This window comes from Tachyglossus aculeatus, chromosome 22, assembly GCF_015852505.1.
Source record: "Tachyglossus aculeatus isolate mTacAcu1 chromosome 22, mTacAcu1.pri, whole genome shotgun sequence".
In the NCBI taxonomy this organism is placed as follows: Eukaryota; Metazoa; Chordata; class Mammalia; order Monotremata; family Tachyglossidae; genus Tachyglossus; species Tachyglossus aculeatus.
In genome coordinates, this window is record NC_052087.1 from 34824506 (window position 1) to 34847702 (window position 23197).

At 44.6% G+C, this 23197-nt stretch overlaps 1 protein-coding gene across 2 annotated transcripts; it reads left to right on the top strand.

Annotated features, from left to right (window-relative positions):
- The first annotated feature begins 7033 nt into the window (after positions 1 to 7033).
- Positions 7034 to 22526, top strand: LOC119943663 (membrane-spanning 4-domains subfamily A member 4A-like). Of its 2 annotated transcripts, XM_038764778.1 has the most exons (8): positions 7034 to 7253; positions 9372 to 9543; positions 12204 to 12317; positions 14464 to 14516; positions 15554 to 15557; positions 15790 to 15909; positions 17398 to 17499; positions 22314 to 22526. In XM_038764778.1, exons 2-8 carry the CDS (start codon positions 9388 to 9390, stop codon positions 22428 to 22430), a joined length of 666 nt encoding a protein of 221 aa, XP_038620706.1. In that variant the 5' UTR covers positions 7034 to 7253; positions 9372 to 9387; the 3' UTR covers positions 22431 to 22526. The 2 variants fall into 2 exon arrangements, with proteins under 2 accessions (XP_038620706.1, XP_038620705.1); XM_038764777.1 differs by lacking the exon at positions 15554 to 15557 and having other exon boundaries at positions 14464 to 14521.
- The last annotated feature ends 671 nt before the right edge of the window (positions 22527 to 23197 follow it).

A 23197-nucleotide genomic window follows, 5' to 3' on the forward strand; every position in this document is an offset into this window, starting at 1 on the left:
GCAACATCTAGAGACGGTCCCTACCCTAGAGAAGTAATATGGCTCAGTGGAAAGAGCATGTGCTTTGGAGTCAGAGGTCATGGGTTCAAATCCCAGCTGAGCCACTTATCAACTGTGTGACTTTGGGCAAGTCAGTTAACTTCTCTGGGCCTCAGTTACCTCATCTGTAAAATGGGGATGAAGACTGTGAGCCCCACATGGGACAACCTGATCATGCTGTTACCTCTCCAGCACTTAGAACAGTGCTTTGCACATAGTAAGTGCTTAATAAATGCCATTATTATTATTAATGGGCTAGATGGGGCACAGAAGGAGATGGATCAAGCCAGCATACATGCCAGATCATGACTCTCCATGCGTGGTGTCTATCTTCATTGCAACTTTTTGGAGGGCATGCCTAATAATAATGGTGGTATTTGTTAAGTGCTTACTATATGCCAGGCACTGTACTAAGTGCTGGAGTAGATACAAGATAATTTGGTTGGACACAGTCCTTGTCCCACATAGGGTTCACAGTCTCAATCTCTGTTTTACAGATGAGGTAACTGAGGCCCAGAGAAGTGAAATGACTTGCCCAAGGTTGCACAGCACAGGAGCTAGTATTAGAATTCAGGTTCTTCTGACTCCAAGACCCATGCTCTATCCTCTAGGTCACCCTGAATAATAATAATAATAATAATAATATTAATAAAAATGACATTTATTCAGTGCCTACCATGTGCAAAGCACCACGCAAGCATTTGCCTAGAAGAACTGTGGGCTTCTCCTTTGCCTTCCATCTTCTGAATGTGGGAGTCCCTCAAGGCTCAGTTTTGGATTCCCTTCTTTTCTCCATCTTCACCCACTCCCTTGGAGAACTCATTTGCTTCCATGATGCCCACAGGGCTTGGATCCATGTGCATAGATGATACAGAAGGGAAACTGGGAAAAAGGAAGACAGGAGAAGGCCTCTTGGAGGAATTGTGACCTTAAGAAGGTTTGGTAGGTGAGGAGAGTGGTGGTCTGGCATATATGGAGCGGGAGGGAGTTTCAGGCCAGAGGAAGGTCTTGGGAAAGGGATTGGTGGTGAGATTGACAAGATTGGAGCACAGTGAGTCAACTGGTGCTAAAGGAACAAAATGAGTGGGGTGGGCTGCAGTAGGAGAAACAGTGTGGTTAGTAGGTAGGAAGGGGCAACCTGATTGAGTGAAACTGATGGTAAGGAGTTTCTGTTTGATGAATGGGAAACCACTGGAGGTGGTTTCTTTATGCAGGTGATTCCCAAATTTACCTCTCCATCCCTGACCTCTTTCCCTCTCTGCAATCTTGCATTTCTCCCTTACTAAAGGACATCTCTCCCTGGATGTCCAGCCCGTGCCTCAAAGTAAACATGTCTAAAACAGAACTTCTTACTTTCAAACCCAAACCCTGTTCTATCCCTGACTTTCCCATCACTGTAGATAATATTTCCCTCTTCCCTATCTCAAAATCCCATAACCTTGGCCTGGTCCTCCACTCATATATCTCATACAACCCACATACTCATTCATTCAATCGTATTTATTGAGTGCTTACTGTAGGCACAGCACTGTACTAAGAACTTGGAAAGTACAATTCGGCAACAGATAGAGACAATCCCTACCCAACAACGGGCTCACAGTCTAGAAGGGGGAGACAGACAACAAAACAAGTAGACAGGCATTAATAGCATCAGAATAGATAAATAGAATTATAGATATATACCCATCATTAATAGAGTAGACTAATAAATATGTACAAATATACACAAGTGCTGTGGGGCTGGGAAGGGGTAGAGAAGAGGGAGGGAATAGGGGTGATGGGGAGGAGAGGGGGAGCAGAGGAAAAGGGGAGCTCAGTCTGGTAAGGCCTCCTGGAGGAGGTGAGCTCTCAATAGGGTTTTGAAAGAAGGAAGAGAGCTAGTTTGGCAGATGTGAAGAGGGAGGGCATTCCAGGCCAGAGGAAGAACATGGGCAGGGGTTGACAGTGGGACAGGTGACAACGAGGCCCAGTGAGGAGGTTAGCAGCAGAGGAGCGGAGGGTGCGGGCTGGGCTGTCGAAGGAGAGAAAGGAGGTGAGGTAGGAGGGGACGAGGTGATGGAGAGCTTTGAAGCCAATAGTGAGGAGTTTTTGCTTCATGCAAAGGTTGATAGGCAACCACTGGAGATTTTTGAGGACATATATTCAATCTGTCATGAAATCCTGTCAGTTCTACCTTCACAACATCATTAAAACCCCTCCTTCCCTCTCCATCCAAACATACTAGTCTGACCAAGTACTTTTTCTATGCCACCCTGAATACTGCATCTGCCTCCTCACTGACCTCCCAGCCTCCTGTCTCTCCACTCCAGTCCATCCCACCTCAGTCCATACTTCACTCTGCTGCCCAGATCACTTTTCTAAAAAGATGTTCAGGCCACATCTCCCCACACCTCAAGAATCTCCAGTGGTTTCCCATTCATCAAACAGCCCACACACTTCGCTCCTCTGCCGCCGGTTGACTCACTGTGCCCCAATCTTGTCTATCATCACCAATCCCTTTCCCACAACCTTCCTCTGGCCTGGACCTCCCTCCCCCTCCAAATATGCCAGACCTTCGTCTTCAAAGTTTTATTCAGGTCACATCTCCTCCAAGAGGCCTTCTCTGATTAAGTCCTCTTTTCCCAAACTCCCTCTCCCTTCTCTATCACCTATGCACCTGGATTCAAGACCTGTGGGCATCTGGTATTCACCCTCTGACTCAACCCCACAGCACTTATGAACATATCCATAAATCATTCATATTTATGTCCATTGCACTCTCTAGACTATAAGCTCATTGTGGGCAAGGAATGGGTCTACCAACTCTGTAGTACTGTACTCTTCCAAGTGCTTAGTATAGCGCTCTGCACACAGTAACTGTTCAATAAATATTAATTCAATCTTATTGAGAACCTACTGTGTGTGAAACACCATACTAAGCACTTGGGAGAGTACACTACAACAATAAATAGACAAACGCCCTGCCCACAGTGAACATACAGTCTAGAGGAAAATAATAATTGTGGTATTTGTTAAGTGCTTATTATGTACCAAGGACCTTACTATGTACTAAGGACTGTACTAAGCACTTGGGTGGATACAAGCAAATCGAATTGGACGCAGTCCCTGTCCCACAAGGGGCTCACAGCCTCAATCCCTATTTTTCAAAGGAGATAACCGAGGCCCAGAGAAGCAAAATGATTTGCCCAAGGTCACACAGCAGACAAATGGTAGAAACAGGATTAGAACCCATGACCTTCTGAGTCCAGCCTATGCTCTTTCCATTATGCCATGCTGCTTCTAATACCATTGCTTGATGGATTCACTGGTTATTCCTCTGGTTGCCAACAGCATAGATTTAGATCTGGGAAAAAGCTATGAATTTTATCCATGAAAATTAGCATGAGACCAGATTCCCTGACACCCCTATTCCCTCCCACTGCTCTATCCGCTTCTCCGCCCCACGGCACTTGTGTATATTCATACATATTTATTATTCAGTTTATTTTATTAATGATGTATATGTATCTTTAATTCTATTTATCTATTTTGATGTTGTTGATGTTATTGTTTTGTTTTGTTGCCTGTCTCCCCCTTCTAGACTGTGAGCCCGTTGTTGAGTAGGGATTGTCTCTATCTGTTGCTGAATTGTACTTTCCAAGCACTTAGTACAGTGCTGTGCACACAATCAGGGCTCAATAAATGAGATTGAATGAATGAATGAAAAGATAGCATCAGGACAGAACGAGAGTCATTACTCAGCCTTTCATCTCTATTATCTTATTCTTAGTTTATCATGAGGAACTCAATAGTATGTTTGATGCATGAAGAAATGTTGTTTGCTTAGCCTAGAAGATTGGGAGGCAGGAAGAAGATGAAGAGATGTTTGCGAAGAAGAGGGACTTAAATTGGTAAATGTGTGTCTAGCAAAATTTATAAATTGATAAAAGCATTTGCAATCGTGAAGATGTTTTGATATTATTTACAAGATGAATGTGTTTGTTGAACAATTCTCCTAATATTAATAATAATGATGGCATTTATTAAGTGCTTACTATGTGCAAAGCACTGTTCTAAGCGCTGAAATATGTATGGCTGACAAATGGGGTTCAGATATTTAGTAGCATTAGGCTGGTCTTTCATATTCAATTAGAATCTTGAGAATTGTTTTCCTCCAGAGAAAATTTTCACCCAAGGCTTGGGTCATTTTGGTTTTGAAATTCATCCAAGCCAACAGCTGTGATGACATTTCCTCCAAAAAGAGAAACTGTGGCCAGAAAAATACGGAAACAAAACTTTTTTTCTGTCCTGGAAAGTGCTATGGTAAGAATTGGATTCGGGAAACTGAGAAAATCCTGGCAACCCACTGCTGTGCTCATCACTGCATCAGTCAGACAACCTTCCTGACTCCCCTTGATTTGCATAATTTCCCAAGATGGGAAATTAGTCGATGGATGTACCAGTAGTTTCATAAGCTAATGTGAGGAGCTTATTGGATGGAAGTTGATTAGTTGCACATTCACTGGCTTTGTGTCTTGTTGCTTTCCCAATCCAGGGTTTCAAAGCCTGGAATTTGCATGGGTTGCTGCATTAAAAAAACTCGTCTTCATTCTTAATAAAGATAGGAAACTTGATGAATCGCCATGTTCTGGTATGCTGCAAGATTCAAATGAAAGGAGTTTTTATGACAAAACAAACATTTCTGAAAAGCAAATTTTTCAGGGAATTGCAGGCAGCCTGGATGAACCAGGCTGATGGTCAGATTCAACTCATTTTGTAGGCATCTGGGGTGAACCAAAGTTCTGCCTTCAATACTGTGGATCACCCCCTTCTCCTCAACACACGCTCCATCCTTGGCTTCACAGATTCCATCCTCTCCTGGTTCTCCTCTTATCTCTCTGGCCGTTCATTCTCAGTCTCCTTTGTGGGCTCCTCCTCCCCCTCCTATCCCCTTACTATAGGGGTTCCTCAAGGGTCAGTTCTTGGTCCCCTTCTGTTCTCTATCTACACTCACTCCTTGGTGAACTCATTCACTCCCACAGCTTCAGCTATCATCTCTACGCTGATGACACCCAAATCTACATCTCTGCCCCTGCTCTCTGTCCCTCCCTTCAGGCTCGTGTCTCCTCCTGCCTTCAGGACATCTTCATCTGGATGTCTGCCCACCATCTAAAACTCAATAAGTCCAAGACTGAATTCCATATCTTCCCTCCCAAACCCTGCCATCTCCCTGACTTTCCCATCACTGTAGACGGCACTACCATTCTTCCCGTCTCACAAGCCCACAACCTTGGTGTCATTCTTGACTCCACTCTCTCGTTCACTCCACACATCCAATCTATCACCGAAACCCGCCTGTCTCACCTCCACAACATCACCAAGATCCACCCTTTCCTCTCCATCCAAACCACTACTTTGCTGGTTCAATCTCTCATCCTATGCCGACTGGATTACTGCGTCACCCTACTTTCTGATCTCCCATCCTCCTGTCTCTCCACGCTTCAGTCTACACTTCACTCTGCTGCCCAGATTATCTCTGTACAGAAACGCTCTGGGCATGTCACTCCCCTCCTCAAAAATTTCCAGTGGTTGCCTGTCAACCTACGAATCAAGCAAAAACTCCTCACTCTCGGCTTCAAGGCTGTCCATCACCTCACCCCCTCCTACCTCACCTCCCTTCTCTCCTTCTCCAGCCCAGTCCACACCCTCCACTTCTCTGCCACTAACCTCCTAACTAGGCCGCATTCTCACGTGTCCCGCCATCAACCCCTGGCCCACGCCCTCCCCCTAGCCTGGAATGCCCTACCTCCACACATCCGACAAACTAGCTCTACTCCTCCCTTCAAAGCCCTACTGAGAGCTCATCTCTTCCAGGATGCCTTCCCAGACTGAGCTCTGTTTTCCCTCTCCTCCTCCCCATCCCCCCACCCTACCTCCTTCCCCTCCCCACAGCACCTGTATCTATATTTGTACAGATTTATTACTCTATTTTACTTGTACGTATTTACTATTCTACTTATTTTGATAATGATGTGCATATAGCTTTAACTCTATTTGTTCTGACGATTTTGACACCTGTCTACATGTTTTGTTTTGTTTTCTGTCTCCCCCTTCTAGACTGTGAGCCCGTTGTTGGGTAGGGACCGTCTCTAGATGTTGCCGACTTCTACTTCCCAAGCGCTTAGTACAGTGCTCTGCACACAGTAAGCGCTCAATAAATACGCTTGAATGAATGAATGAATTGGGGAAGCAGCATGGTGTAGTGAATAGAACACAGGCCTGGGAGTCAGAAGATCATGGGTTCTAATCCTGGCTCTGCCACTTGTCTGCTGTGTAGCCTTGGGCAAGTCACTTCACTTCTCTGGGCCTCAGTTCCCTCATCTGTAAAATGGGGGTGAAGACTGTGAGCCCCCCGTGGGACAACCTGTTCACCTTGTAACCTCCCCAGCACTTAGAACAGTGCTTTGCACATAGTAAGCACTTAATAAATACCATTATTATTATTATTATTATAAGGATTGAGACTGTAAGCTCTGTGTGGAACAGGGACTATACTCAACTTGATTTGTTTGTATTCACCCCAGTGCTTAGTACAGTGCCTGGAACATAGTAAGGAGTTAAAAAAACATTATTATTATTATTATTGTTATTATTATTATTATTATTACTACCCCACTCTCAGTGAAAGAAGTTCACATCTCTTCATGATGGCATCAGAGGGAGGGAAATCCAGCTACAGAAAAGAGTAGAGATCATCCCAGCTCCGCCACTTTGGGAATCCTGGCTAGGAGCCAATCAACTGGGGGCCCATTAGAATGGGCTCACATTGTTCTTGAAAATCCTCCTGAGAGACTACAAAAGATGGTGGAAATTTGATGCTTTTTTCACTGAGAATTGCACAACACTCTGTAGTCACAGAAAGGTCATGCATTTCTTCTTTCCAGAGCAAAGCACATAAACTTCTCATAAATATTCCCACCTGCCAGTGGCTCCTCCTCTATGACCAGTCACTGCAGATTGAGGAAGGGAGAATATAGAGTGGAGAGTTGCCAGAGCCAGGAGGAAACCTCAGTAAAAACACAAATTCCCACAGAAGCAAGGAAAGTGAGGTGAGGTACTGACTGGATAGAGGGGCAAATCAGGAAAGTCCTGCCAGCTTGTGTGAGAGGACATTAGGAGCTGCTGACTTTCTCCAGTGACCAGTGATCACACACTGAAGGACTCCGACTTCCAAGGTGAGTTGGAGGAGGGCAACGGGGGCTGGAGAATGAACCTAGAGGGAAATTCCAGGCACGTGGAGTTTGGGAAAGTTGCTTTGTCAAACATCCCTGAGCACTGGGGGAGACCTCCGCTACTGGATTTTGTCCCTCTGCTACTGGATCGTACTCCTCTAGACTGTAAGCTCGTAGCAGACAGGGAATGTATGTGTTTACTGTTATACTCTTCCAAGCGCTTAGTGCAGTGGTCTGCACACAGTGAGTGATCAATAGGTACGATTGGCTGACTAACCCTGAATATGTGCCCACAGTAGGGTGAGTTTGGCTGAAGCTTTTGAATGTGTCCCAGAGTTTTTCTCTGGGACATAATAATGACAATTATGGTATTTGTTAAGCACTTACTTTGTGCCAGGCACTGTATTAATCATTGGGGTGGATATAACCTGTATATATGTTTGTACATATTTATTACTGTATTTATTAATTTATTTATTTTACTTGTACACATCTATTCTATTTATTTTATTTTGTTAATATGTTTGGTTTTGTTCTCTGTCTGTGAGCCCACTGTTGGGTAGGGACTGTCTCTATAGGGTGCCAACTTGCACTTCCCAAGCGCTTAGTACAGTGCTCTGCACACAGTAAGTGCTCAATAAATACAATTGCTTGATTGATCGATTGATATAAGCAAATAGGGTTGGACACAATCCCTGTCCCACGAGGGGCTCACATTCTCAATCTCCGTTTTCCAGATGAAGTAACTGAGGCACAGAGAAGTGAAGTGACTGGCCCAAGGTCACAAAGCAGACAAACAGCAGAGCTGGAGTTAGAACCCATGACCTTCTGACTCCCAGGGCCATGGTCTATCTACTACGCAATGCTGCTTCTGAGACATGAGGTCTTCGTGACAATGGGCAGGGGGGCGCCCAGGACGGAGCTGTCTGGGGGGTTTTGGCTGCAGTTGGAGTGACCCAGTTGAGTCAATCACAATAGCCTGGGGTCACTGACCACTGGTTTTCTGAACCCCCCAAAAAGCTGTAAATGGTCTCATCAGCCAGGATGCACTGGAGCAAGAACCATTTAAGTGAAGGTCTCTTTTTTGGCTCGAATAACTATCTGAAATTCACACCCAATTGATTGAGAGAACAGATCTGTAAGGGGGAAGACCCCTAAGGAGGTGCATATCCGAACTTGCGCTGGTATAGGAATAGAAAATGAATCTCCATTCCGGTCAGCTGTAGAGTCTCACCGCTGATCTTGGAGCCACGCAGCCCTAACAGAGACATTGCCCTTCGCATCTCAGAGGAAGAGCCAATCTTAGTGGAGTGAGGATGACTTTTCCTTTGGTCATTCCAGCTGATTCCCTTGGAGGGATTAAGATGAATACAAGCTGGGTCCATCATGGATTTCTCTGCTATTGAAGAATCCAACAGTTCTGACTGTTGTTCCCTTAGAGAGGGATAGTTCGGGAAAGATGGAAATCCTCTGGCTAGTAGCAGTAGAAGAGTTTTCCCTGCAGAGACTGCACCTCCCATCTACATTCAGGGCTGCTCACAGCTAATGTCCAGGAAGACTGCAAGGGAGGCTCAGGTGAAATGAGTGTGAATAATAACAATAATAATAATGGCATTTATTAAGTGCTTACTATGTGCAGAGCACTGTTCTAAGTGCTGGGGAGGTTACAAGGTGATCAGGTTGTCCCACGGGGGGCTCCCAGTCTTAATCCCCATTTTACAGATGAAGGAAAGTTAAGTGACCTGCCCAAAGTCACACAGCTGACAATTGGCAGAGCTGGGATTGAACCCATGAACTCTAACTCCAAAGCCCGTGCTCTTTACACTGAGCCAAGCTGCTTCTCCAGCATCTGAATGCATCAGCATTTCAGATCGAGTAAAGGTCTTACAAAATGGAAAGCCATCCAGTATCTAGGGCTTGAAGCCGTTCACTTTGGGGCTTCAAGAACAGTGCTTCACACATAGTAAGCGCTTAACAAATGCCATCATTATTATAAGAAAACAGGAGCGTTTATGTTGTAAGGAAAGATTCTTAATTTTCTTTCTGGTGACTCTGGGGTTATTGGCAACAGAGCAGAAAATGAACTTGTTTTACTCTCCCATTAATATTTCTCTTTTTTAGCACTGGCTATAACGTCATGGAGTCACAGCCTATGCCCAATGGGGTGTTCATCAGCTTTACCCAACCCGGCTCTCATATTCTACAGCCAGGTCAGTCAGTGACTTCTGGTTCTTCCAACCAACCGAATGGCACCCTACAGAAATTCCTTAAGGGAGAGCCAAAAGTTCTAGGGGTAAGTAGAACTCGATCCACATTTGAACCATTTTGAAACCTACCACTCATCTTGGAGAGGGTGGCAGGCCACACTTTGTTAGGAAGAGGATTTAGTTACTTCCCTGTAACTCCCCACTCTAACTGAGGTGAGCAGAGAGGATGCTATCTGGAGAGCCGTAAACATTCCCTTCAAACCCTAGAGGATGGGAAACAGGGTGAAGCTGAGAGTTATTTCAGCTTATCTTGGCCAAATTTCACTAGGGAGAAGATTTAGTCACCTCCTTGTCAGTCCCCATTTGATATAATAATAATGATGGCATTTATTAAGTGCTTACTATGTGCAAAGCACTGTTCTAAGCACTGGGTAGGTTACAAGGTGATCAGGTTGCCCCACGGGGGGGCTCACATCTTAATCCCCATTTACAGATGAAGTAACTGAGGCCCAGAGAAGTGAAGTGACTTGCCCAAAGTCACACATCTGATATTTGATGGAGCCAGGATTTGAACCCATGACCTCTGACTCCAAAGCCCGGGCTCTTTCCACCGAGCCATGGAGCTTCTCTATAATAATGATAATGATGGCATTTATTAAGTGTTTACTATGTGCAAAGCACTGTTCTAAGCACTAGGGAGCTTACAAGGTGATCAGGTTGCCCCATGGGGGGCTCACATCTTAATCCCCATTTTACAGATGAAGTAACTGAGGCCCAGAGAAGTGAAGTGACTTGCCCAAAGTCACACATCTGACAATTGACGGAGCCAGGATTTGAACCCATGACCTCTGACTCCAAACCCTGTGCTCTTTCCACTGAGCCATGGGGCTTCTCTATAATAATGATAATGATGGCATTTATTAAGCACTTACTATGTGCCAAGTACTGTTCTAAGTGCTGGGGAGGTTACAAGGTGATCAGGTTGTCCCATGGGGGGCTCACAGGCTTCATATCCATTTTACAGATGAGGTAACTGAGGCCCAGAGAAGTGAAGTAACTTGCCCAAAGTCACACAGCTGACAATTGGCGGAGTTGGGATCTGAACCCATGACCTCTGACTCCAAAGCCCGGGCTGTTTCCACTGAGCCACAGTGCTCCCCTGTAAGATATGAGGGAAGTAAAGAGGATGTGTCTGGAGAGCGATTAGCACTCTTCGACCCCTGGAGGATGGGAAAACGGGGTGAAGCTAAGAGTCATTTCAGCCCTAATGTTAAAAGTTCAGAAGCCCTCAATTTGGGAAGTACAGTCTTGACCAGGAAGGAAACTTCACGCTGATTTCCCAAGGGTCTAATCAAGAGGAAGATATCCCAACCACAGGGCTTCTTCCTTCCAGACATTTTTCGGTGTGTAGAAATCTGGTCCTGAGCATCGACCGCAGCCTGCCTGGGTCTCGGCGCCTAAGGGCTCCCAGTATGCTCCAGGCCTCTCCAGCTCACACTCAATGGGGCAAGACCTGGCCGGAGCAGGCCAGGGTGCTGCCCTGGGGCCCAGTTGTGCCAGAATAATAATAATAATAATATTTGTTAAGTGCTTACTATGTGCAAAGCACTGTTCTAAGCGCTGGGGGCATACAAGGTGATCAGGTTGTCCCACGTGAGGCTCACAGTCCTAATCCCCATTTTATAGATGAGGGAACTGAGGCACAGAGAAGTTAAGTGACGTGTCCAAAGTCACACAGCTCACAATTGGCAGAGCGGGGATTTGAACCCATGACCTCCAATTCCAAAGCCCGTACTCTTTCCACTGAGCCATTCTAGCCTGTGAGCCCGCTGTTGGGTAGGGACCGTCTCTATATGTTGCCAACTTGTACTCCCCAAGCGCTTAGTACAGTGCTCTGCACACAGAAAGTACTGAATAAATACGATTGAATGAATGAATGCTGCTTCTCTAAAGGAAGCTCTACCCTCCCCTAACCACAGAACCCAGGCTTCACAGACTGGCACAGCATGAGAAGAAGCTAGAACCAGCTAAAAGCAGCATGGCGTAGTGGATAGGGAACACTCCGGGAGTCAGAAAGTCATGGGTTCTGGGTTCTCCGCCACTTGTCTGCTGTGTGACCTTGGGCAAGTCCCTTCACTTCTCTGGGCCTCAGTTACCTCTTCTGGAAAATGAAGATTGAGACTGTGAGCACCGCGTGGGACAGGGACTGTGTCCAACCCGATTTGCTTGTATTCACCCCAGCGCTTAGAACAGGGCCCTGCACATAGTAAGAACTTAACAAATACCATATTTTATTGTTATTATTGGTAGTATATTCTCCCTGCCATCAGAAATGCATGCACGAGGGACAGGAATGCCTGGGAAGCAAGCATGGACTAGTGAAAAAAGCTCGGGACCAGGAATGAGAGGACCTGGGTTCTCATCCCGGCTTCATCACTTGTCTGCTGTGTGACCTTGGGCAAGTCACTTAACTTCTCGGGATCTCAGTTCCTCAACTGTGAAATGGGGATTCAGTATTTAGACTGTGAGCCTCGTGTGGAACAGGAACTGACCTGATTGACTCCTATCTAGCCCAGTGCTTCGAACAATGTTTGACAAATAGTAAGCATTTAAAAGAAAGCGTTAAAAAAACAGTCAGGGAGGTCCTCAGCTGGAGTCCTTCTGAGACCTGAGGGGAGAATTAGGCCAAATCAGGAAAGAATCAGCCTTTCTCTCTGCTCATAGTCTTCCATTGTTCTTTTCCTAGGCCTTCCAGATCCTGATTGCTCTGGTGACCTTCAGCTGTGGAATAATTATGATAACAAGCAGCTATCTTCCCTATGAGCTGCTTTCAGGGTATTCACTATGTGGAAGCATATTTGTGAGTACATTTACTGAATTACTGTTGAAACTGTCAGAGATGAAAAATCGTCTTTAGGACATTAATAACTATAACAATTGAGGTATTGGTTAAGTGCTTACTATGTGCCAGACACTGCTGTAAGTGCTGGGGCAGATTCATTCTTTCAATCATATTTATTGAGCGCTTACTGTGTGCAGAGCACTGTACTAAGCACTTGATACAAGTTAATCAGGTTGGACAAAGTTCCTGTCTCAAGTGGGGCTCCCAGTCTTACTCCCCATGTTACAGATGAGGGAACTGAGGCACAGAGAAGTGAAGTGACGTGCCCAAAGTCACAGAGCTGACAATTGGTGGAGCCAGGATTTGAACCCATATATATAGAGAGAGATATATGTATATCTCTATATCTTGCCAACTTGTACTTCCCAAGCACTTAGTACAGTGCTCTGGGGATTGAGAATCATATTTATTGAGATCTTTCTGTATGCAGAGCACTGTATTAAGAGTTTGGGAGTGTATAAAATAACAGAGTTGGTAGACATATTCCCTCACCCCAGGAGCTTACAGTCTAGAGGGAGAGAAAAATATTAAAATAAATAAAAGATGTGTACAAAAGTGCTGTGGGGATGAGGGTGGGATCAATATGGGGTACCAAACATCCGTTAATTTATCTGAGCACCTCTTGAATTTCCTGATGATTTTGGAATGCCAATGTACTGTAGAAATAAATTCCAAATGCTTACCACCATCTGTTAGGTAATGTGGATCTTACCACTATCATGCTTCTGTGACTGGTCCCTGGTTTTAATATTATAGAATACTGAAATCTTTTTTAAAAGACTGTAATTGTTAAGGACATATTATGTACTAAACCCTGGAATAAGATACAAGATAATCAGTTTGGAAAGAGACCCTGTCCCACAAGGTGCTCACAGTCGAAGTCAGAGGGAGGAGGATTCAATCCCCATTTTCAACAGAGAAGTTAAATGACCAGCCCAAGGTCACACAACAGTGGCAGAGCCAGTGTTAGAAGTGAAATCCTCTGACTTTTTAAACCAGTTTCCTTTGCTCCGACCCCATGATTAATCAGTTTCTGTAAAGGGTGAATATATCTTCCGGTCCCCACCTCCTTGCTGATCCTGGTTTGATTAAACCAAATGTGAGCGCAGATTTAAACTCTTGGCATTGTCTAGTGTCTCAATGTTACATGTTTTTTTTTTCCCTCTCCTCTACCCCAGTGACAGCAGTGGGAGATTAAAATAGTCACAGAACAAAATGTTCCACTTCCTTCCCCAAAAACAAATCAGTTGGACCCAGTTCAAAGATAAAAGCCATGGAAGGAGATTTGCTCTAAGGGTTGATTTCACCCTTCCCAGGAGATGTCTAGGGATGGGTCTGGGGGTCCTTAACTTCAGGAACACTCACTATGCCCACTCAGCAGGTGCTGGATTGGCAATAAGCCTGAGATTTGCCCAACAAGGGCTGTACTATACTAGGAAATCCCACTCCCCCAAATCTCTCGCCTCATGCAGTTGTAGCCAGGAGTGTTTGCTCCACAAATGCTAATACTTTGTATATTTGTATCCAAAAATTCTTAACAAGGAATGTTTTTTTATAGTCACATGACATTTGCTCAGCATTCCAAGTTTTTTTTTTTTTTTGGTTTGCCTGTTGGTTTGTTGTTTAATGGTATTTGTTAAGCACTTACGATGGCCAGGAACTGTACTAAACTCTGTGGTAGGTACAGGCTAATCAGGCTGGACACAGTCCACGTCCCACATGGGGCTCAGATCTTAATCCTGTTTTGCAGATGAGGTAACTGAGGCACAGAGAAGTTAAGTGTCTTGCCCAAGGTCAAACAGCAGACATGTGGGGGATGTAGGATCAGAACCCAGGTCCTTCCAACTCCCAGGCCCATGCTGTATTCACTAGGCCATTCTGCATCTCAGAGGGTGGGGGACTGCATTCTCTCACCTCTCTGAATGCCAAACTGTCACTGCAGTTCTGTACCAGGTCACGGAACCACCACAAAGAAACTAGGACCAGCTGGGCCTCTCTCTAACACAGCATTTGAGGGGATGTGGGCTGCAGAGTGAATGAGTGTCTGGATATCAGCCTGGACTTTAAATGCCCATCACTGACCTGTCTATTCTTTCATGACCAGTTCATCATTTCAGGAACCCTCTCAATTGCAGCTGAAAAAAAAACCCACAAAATGTCTGGTGAGTGAAAAATACTTCCTCTTTCTTCCTTAAGATAATAGCACAGCTCATTCAAGAGCGACATAGCTTTCCCTCAGATTGCTAAGGCTGCTAAACTGGAATTCAGTGCCTAACATTAGCTTTCTCTCTACCCAAGTCTCAGCCTCTCTTCCCCGGATTAGCAGACATTTGTTTGCAGGGAGCTATCTAAGAGTTTCCCCAATTGTAGAGTCTCATAAACCTCAAAGCAAAGTGGCATTGAAAGGTGAAACAATTTTTGGCACCCATTTCCTAATTCCTGATAAAATCACTCTTTTTTTTTCAGACTGCTAAGCACATAGGTCTATAACCTCTTTCTGCAATTTCATAATCTCATTTTCTACTTTCCTGTCTAGGGAACAGACATCAAATTAAAAAGAGTGGAAATGTAATCTCCCAAAGGGCAGGGCCAGCCTCAGACTTTCAGCTGCCCTAAGGAGGGAAAAAAATGCCACCACCCTCTCCCCAGGGAAAGTTCTTTGTCATATGTTTCCCTTTGAATGCTCCATTGAGCATAGCACACAATAAAATGCTATAATACGGAAGCCTGCCCCAATCATTAAATCTAGAGCATTTCTCCAGAGGATTTCCCCTCTCTAATCCCTGATTCAGAAGTCATTGCGATGCCCGCCTGGGTCTTTAGTCGCAGCCGTGCTGTTTCCAATTCTGGTGGGGAGAAAGGGCAGGAATGATTAAGCTGTCAGTCACTGCCTACTTCTTCACACCCTGAACCCTGTATCCTGAGGCAGGCTGCTTCCCTGGTTTGTCTTCTGGAGCCAGACCTGCTCAGACTTTTCTCTCAGAAGAGGCAGAGTCAGCGACAGTGTGGGGTCCTATTAGAGGAGCGGGGTTGGGTGGGAGGATGAGTTTGGCCAACGTGGAGAGAGATTCTGGGAAACCTGAACCTTCCAGAGGATGTGTTCTTGGTGTCCCCTGTAGACTGAGTTCCTTTCTAATCCTGCAGATTTCGGGCTCCGCTCTTCTAAAACATGCTGGGCGGGTTGGTTAGTCCAGGCTTGTAAAAACCCTGGAAATATCTCCCCGCTTCTAGACTGTGAGCCCATTGTTGGGCAGGGATTGTCTCTATTTGTTGCCAAATTGTACTTTCCAAGCGCTTAGTGCTCTGCACACAGTAAGCACTCAATAAATACGATTGAATGAATGAATGAATCATTACACACTAAGCGCTCAGTAAATACTATTGATCGAATGATTAGATGCCTTTTCTGACAATCTTTGTTCTCTTTCAGGTTCAAGGCAGCCTGGCAATGAATATAATAAGCATCATATTCTCCGGGAGTGGGATTATCGTCGTCTCAATATGTCTGGCCATCAGACCATACTCAATGCACCACGAGTCCTTTATCTATGTAAGTAGCTCTGGTTTGTATTTTTAGACATCAGGGTGTGATCTCAAACCTGGGTATGGTCACATTTCACGTTCTGGGGAGCTGCAATCAATAATCCCGACTACCCAGGGTGGGAGAAGGCTTTCCCTGGTGGGTTTTTTTTGCAAAGGAAATGCTACTTCTCTGGAATTTTCTCCCGGGCAGAGATTTGCTTGGTAAATTCTGAAGAAGCAACTCTCCCTAGTCAGTCAATCAATCGATCAATCAGTTGTTTATTGAGTGATTACTGAGGGAAGAGCAGTGTACTAAGCACTTGGGAGAGTACAACTTAATAGAGTTGATAGGCGCATTCCCTGCCCCCAGGGAGTTTACAGTCTAGAGGGGGAACTATTCACTTTACAAGATTCTGTGAGAAGTTTCTGTCTTCATCAGAGTCTTCCTCTTTCTAGACCTAATTTTGCTCTTTCTTATAATAATAATAATAATAATAATAATAATAATGGCATTTATTAAGTGCTTACCATGTGCACAGCACTGTTCTAAATGCTGGACATTTTCTCTTGCTTCCATAATGAAGCAAAACTGAACATCTCTCCTCTCCTAACTCACCTTTCCTCTTAATATTCCCATCTCTTGACCCCATCAATATCCACCCTGTCTCACAAGCCCTAAACTTTGGTGTCACCCTTGACTCTTCGCTGCCTTTCATTTCTCACATTTGATTCCTAAATCTTGCCAGTTATTTCTCTACAACTTTTCTGTAAGCCTCTATTCCTCACCCCTCAAACAGCCATCCCTCTGGTTTAAACTCTCAACGCTTTCCAACTAGACTACTAAATCAACCTCCTCACTGGCCTCCCAACCTCCAGCCTCTATTTCTTGCAGTTCATGGGCTGTTGTCCAGACCATCTTCCTAAAACATAGTTCGACCGACACCTCTTCACCTCCAACATCCCTCCACATCAACACTCTCCCTTTGGCTTCCAACTCTCTCCATCTTATATATTAATTCGCTTCGCACCCTCATTATTTCCAAGCGCATCTTCTTGGTTAAAGCACAGTTACTGCTCTCACTGTTTGAAAACAGTTATGTTTTACCTAATTAAATTGTAAGATCCTGGGCTGCCAAGCCTTGTATTGTACTCTACTAAGTGCTTAGTACAGTGCTCTACTCACACTAGGCACTCAATAAATACCACTGGTTGACTGATTGATTGTTAATTAGGGACTACATCCTTTGCTTCTGGTGGATGGTTCCAATTCCTTAATTCATTCATTCATTCATTCAATCGTATTTAATGAGCGCTTACTGTGTGCAGAGCACCGTACTAAGTGCTTGGGAAGTACAAGTTTGCAACATATAGAGCTGGTCCCTACCCAACAGCAGGCTCACAGTCTAGAATTCATTGTTCTGTACTCAGTAGTCGATAAATATCACCATATTGATTGGTTCTCAGTTAACTCCCAACTGAGATTGTATTCCTATGTGATTCCCTTCATGTTTTTCAGGGGCTTTTTTCTGTAGAGCTGATCTTAACTATTCTGGAATTCTGCATCACGATGTCCCTCTCCGTCTACGGGTGCAAGGCAGTTTGTGCTAACTCTGGTCAGGTATGTTTCAATCCTGTCCGGAATATTTTTTTATTGTTTCTTGAAATTGTCAGCGGCCCAGGTTCCAGTATGGAACAGTGAGAAGCAGCATATCCTAGTTGGATAGAGCACTGGCCTGCGAGTCATAAGGACCTGGGTTCTAATCCCTGCTTCGCCACTTGTCAGCTGTGTGACCTTGGCCAATCACTCCACTTCTCTGTGCCTCAGTTACCTCATCTGTTAAAAGGGGATTAAGACATGTGGGTCAGGAACTGTGACCAACCAGATTAACTCATATAATAATAATAATAACAATAATAGCATTTATTAAGCACTTACTATGTGCAAAGCACTGTTCTAAGCGCTGGGGAGGTTACAAGGTGATCAGGTTGTCCCACGGAGGGCTCACAGTCTTAATCCCCATTTTACAGATGAGGTAACTGAGGCCCAGAGAAGTGAAATGACTTGCCCAAAGTCACACAGCTGACAATTGGCGGAGCTGGGATTTGAACCCATGACCTCTGACTCCAAAGTCTGTGCTCTTCCCACTGGGCCAAACTGCTTCTGCTTCATATCCACCCCAGTGCTTAGAACAGTGCCTAGCATATAGTAGGTGCTTAACAGATACCATAAAAAAAACTGGTCAAGTTTGGGACTTTGATGGTGATGGCTTTATCATAGAAGACGAATCTCACTCTCTGGTTTCTACTCACACCCCTTCTCCTTTCATTCATTCAATCATATTTATTGAGTGCTTACTGTGTGCAGAGCACTGTACTAAGTACTTGGGAAGTACAAATCGACAACATGTAGAGTTGGTCCCTAATAATAATAATAATGGTATTTGTTAAGTGCTTACTATGTGCAAAGCACTGTTCTGAGCTCTGGGGGGATACAAGGTCATCGGATTGTCCCACATGGGGCTCACAGTCTTAATGCCCATTTTACAGATGAGATAACTGAAGCACAGAGAAGTTACGTGACTTGCCCAAAGTCACACAGTTGACAAGTGGAGGAGTTGGGATTAGAACCCATGACCTCTGATTCCCAAGCCCGGGCTCTTTCCTCTGAGCCACGCTACTTCTCATAAGCTTTCCTACCCAACAATGGGCTCACAGTCTAGAAGGGGGAGACAGACAACAAGACAAAACAAGTAGACAGGCATTAATACAGTGCTCTGCACACAGTAAGCGCTCAATAAATACGATTGAATGAATGAATGAATGAATCAATAGCATCAAAATAGATAAATTTTAGAAGCAGCGTGGCTCAGTGGAAAGAGCCCGGGCTTTGGAGTCAGAGGTCACGGGTTCAAATCCTGGCTCCGCCAATTGCCTGCTGTGTGACCTTGGGCAAGTCACTTAACTTCTCTGTGCCTCAGTTCCTTCATCTGTAAAATGGGGGTTAAGACTGTGAGCCCCCCGTGGGATAACCTGATCACCTTGTAACCTCCCCAGCTCTTAGAACAGTGCTTTTCACATAGTAAGCGCTTAATACATGCCATTATTATTATTATTATAAATAGAATTACAGCTATATAAACATCATTAATAAACAGAATAATAAATATATACAAATATACATAATGGATGTGGGGCTTCTCACATCCTTCTTCAACTGCACATAGGTTGAGTCTGCAAATGAGAAAACTAAGTGGCGGAATTAATTTTGCGGAATCTAAACTTAATGACCCCATGAAACCTGCTTCTTAGCCAGTTAGTGGTAAGGCAGTTGGCTCCTGGTGCTTGTGTTCTAGCAGGGAAGAGTTGGAGAGCAAAAGTTACTGTCAAATTGGTGGGGTTGTTTCCGTATAGCTGAGTCCTCACTATCCAAACTAATTTTCTCTGTTGTCCAGGGATCGTGAAGGCTCTGCACATTTGTCTTTACTGTCTGGACTCTGGGGACAGTTGGGACCCAGAGTTGGGTTGGAGGAACGTGCTGAGAGAAGCAGCACGGCCTAGTTGAAAGAGCTTGGGCCTGGGAGTTGAAGGACATGATTTCCAATCCCAACTCTGCCACTGACCTTGGGAAATTCACTTAAGTTCTCTGTGCCTCAATTACCTCATCTGAAGCAGCACGGCTTAGTGGAAAGGGCGCAGACTTGGGATTCAGAGGACATGGGTCTTAATCCTGGCTCTGCCACTTGTCTGCTATATGATTTTGGGCAAGCCATTTAACTTATCCGTGCCTCAGTTACCTCTTCTTGAAAATGGGGATTAAAACTGTGTGACCCACATGGGACAACCTGATTACCCTGTATCTACCCCAGCACTTAGAACAGTGCTTGGTACACGGTAAGCAATTAACAAATACCACAATAATAATAATAATAATAATGTGGATCAGGGACTGTGTCCATCGTGATTAGCTTGTATCTACCCCAACACTTAGTACAGTGCCTGGCACATAGTAAGCACTTAACAAGTACCACAATTATTATTATTATTATTACTAGGGGGAGACGGAAGACAGGAGCATTTAAAATTCTGTCACAGAGGTCAGAGTTTTTAAAGCAAGCTCAAAGGGGATACCTCACTTTATCAGCTGAAGAAATCCCCAATTAACATTACCTTGGGACTTCCCACCTCTTAGATTGTAAGTCCCTATGGAACAGGGACCAAACTGGCATTTTGACCTCATCCAGCTTGAACACATGTGGAAAAAAAAAAAGGAATCTAGTTTCTGGGCATCTGCCCAAGTTCTGCAGTGGTAGGAATATCCAGTTGCCACATACCCAAAACAGACTGTATCCCAAGAGAAGCAGTGTGGCTCAGTGGAAAGAGCCCGGGCTTTGGAGTCAGAGGTCTTGGGTTCAAATACCGGCTCTGCCAATTGTTAGCTGTGTGACTTTGGGCAAGTCACTTAACTTCTCTGTGCCTCAGTTCCCTCATCTGTAAAATGGGGACTAAGACTGTGATCCCCACGTGGGACAACCTGATCACCTTGTATCCCTCCAGCACTTAGAACAATGCTTTGCATGTAGTAAGCATTTAACAAATACCAAAATTTTTATTATTATTATAATTATTATTATTTGAGAAATGGGTGTGATAGGCTGTGCCTCCAATCATGTCAATGTTATCATTTATTCATTCAATCATATTTATTGAGTGCTTACTGTGTGCAGAGCACTGTACTAAGTGCGAGAGGGGAAAGGATGGTGCAGTTGGTGGCAGAGAATATATAGAGGTGTCTGTACCTTGTGGAAGAAAGGATGAGAGGTGGTTGGGTTGTGTCGAAGAATGGAATGGGGACTGCGACATCCCTGGAGAACAGTCATCTCTACACAGATGATTCCCAAATCTCCCTCTTCAGCAGCTACCTTTCTCCTTCTCTGCAGCCTCACGTTTCCTCCTGCCTTCAGGACATCTCTACTTGGATTTCCCACCGCCTCGTCAAACTTAACATGTCCAAAACTGAACTTCTCATCTTCCTACCCAAACCCTATCTTCCTCCTGACTTTCCTATCCCTGTAGATAGGACTCTCCCTGTTTTTCCTGCCTTGGCCTGATCCTCAACTCATCTCTTTCATTCAACCCACATATTCAGCCTGCCACCGTATCATGTTGGTTCTCTAGAATCCATCCCATCCCTTCCATCCAAAATGTCACCACGCTGATCCAAGCACTCATCTCTGGCTCCTTGCATCAGCCTCCTTGCCTCACTTCCCTGTCTCCTGCCTCTTCTCTCTCCATTCCATACTTCATTCTGCTGTTCAGATCATTTTTCCAAAAGAAAATTCAATCCACCTCTCCCCACTCCTTAAAAACTTCCAATAGCATCTATCCCCATAGCAGTGTTCCCCCTCCTACCTAACCTCATGGATATACTACATCTCAACCCAAGCACTTTGCTCCTTTATCTCCAACCTACTCACTGTACCTCCATCTTGTCTGTTCAGCCACTACCCCCTGCCCACATCAGTTAATCACTGGTATTAACTGAGAGCTTACTCTGTGTGCAGAGCACTGCACTAATCACTTGGAAGAGTACAATACAAACAGTTGGTAAAGACATTCACTGTCCACAAGGAGCTTGCAACCTGATTCTAGCCTGGAAATCCTTTTTCTTTCATATCCCACAGAGCATCCCTCTCTCCATCTTCAAAGCCCTTCTAAAATCAAAACTCCTTCAAGAGCCCTTCTCTAACTAAGTCCCTATTTGCCCTCCCTTCTTGAAGCACCAATTTATTTGGGTCTTTGCCTACTAAATGCTTTAATATTCACCCCATCCCTAGCCCCACAGCATTTAGGAACATATCCATCTAAAATGTATATGCGTATGTATATTTAATGTCTGTCTCCCTCTCTGGTCTGCAAACTCTTTTGGGACAGGAATCATCTAGCTACTTGATCGTATTGGGCTCTCTCAAGTGCTTAGTATAGCAGGGGAAGCAATGTTGCCTAGTGGATAGAGCACGGCCCTTTGAGTCAGAAGGTCATGGGTTCTAATCCCCACTTTGCCATTTGTCTGCTGTGTGATCTTGGGCAAGTCATTTTACTCCTCTGGGCCTCAGTGACCTCACCTGTAAAATGGAGGTAAGACTGTGAAACCCATAAGGGACAACCTGATTACCTTGTATGCCCACCTTCAGCACTTAGAACAGTGCTTGGCACATAGTAAGTGCTTAACAATACCATCATTATTATCAACCACTTATAACAGTGCTCTTCACACAGTAAGCGCTCAATAAATATGATTGAATAAATGAATGAATATTCTGCACACATTAAGCACTCAATAAATACCATTGCTCGAGTGACTGCTTAATAAACTCTGAAGGTGATACTGATGCTACTTAGAACTAAATGGTCCTGGTTTTGTTGGTTTTACAGATTGTGGTTTACCTGTCTGCTAATTCCCATGGGTCAGGGTTGGCATCCCAAGAAAGCAACTATGAACCCCTGACGAATCCTCCCCCGAATTATGAGGAGTTAACATCTAAGAAATGACATTCTCCTGACTTCAACGTGACCCAGTCAATGGTCATATCCATCCGAAAGCTCCTTCCCCTTAACACACGATTAATAAATCTACAACAAATGTGATCTGTACTAAAAAATGAATAAGCTTTGCAACTGTGCTTCCTGTGTGAATTGCTGTGGTCTTTCCCAATAAACCAATCAGTTCAGTGACATGATAAAATAGGAACTACTATTGTTCGGTCACCACAACAATCCAATCTTCTGCCTCTGAGAGTAACAACTGAGTGCTTAGAGAAACCTACCTCACTTTTCTTCTAGCCACCTATTGTGGACCTTAGCCAGAGGCGAGCCAAATCGTCCTTAGATCTGCTGATATCGCTGCATTGCATAACTGCCCGTGGACCAATTTCATATGCTTCCCACCCACAAGCTGAAGTTAAATTATTGAAAGCTGAGGAATTTTGGAAGTTGTTAATGGCAATACAGAAAAGTCCGGGGATGGGAATATTGCTTCAGGCCCATGTAGTAATGTGCATTCACTCGTATTTATTGACCCTTACTGTGTGCAAAGCATTGTACTATGTATTGTCCTTGCATGTGTAAGCTGTGCCATTCAAAAAGGAGGGTATTCTGAGTAGGGCATAAAGTTAGGTCAGTATGCATGCCAAATCCCTGTCCCTTGAGGGGCTTCCAATCTAAACACAAAAGCAGGGAAAAGGGGACTGGAGATGGTTACAAAAAGAGGGACGAAGCAGCATGAGAAGCTGCGTAGCTTAGTGGAAAGAGCACAGGCT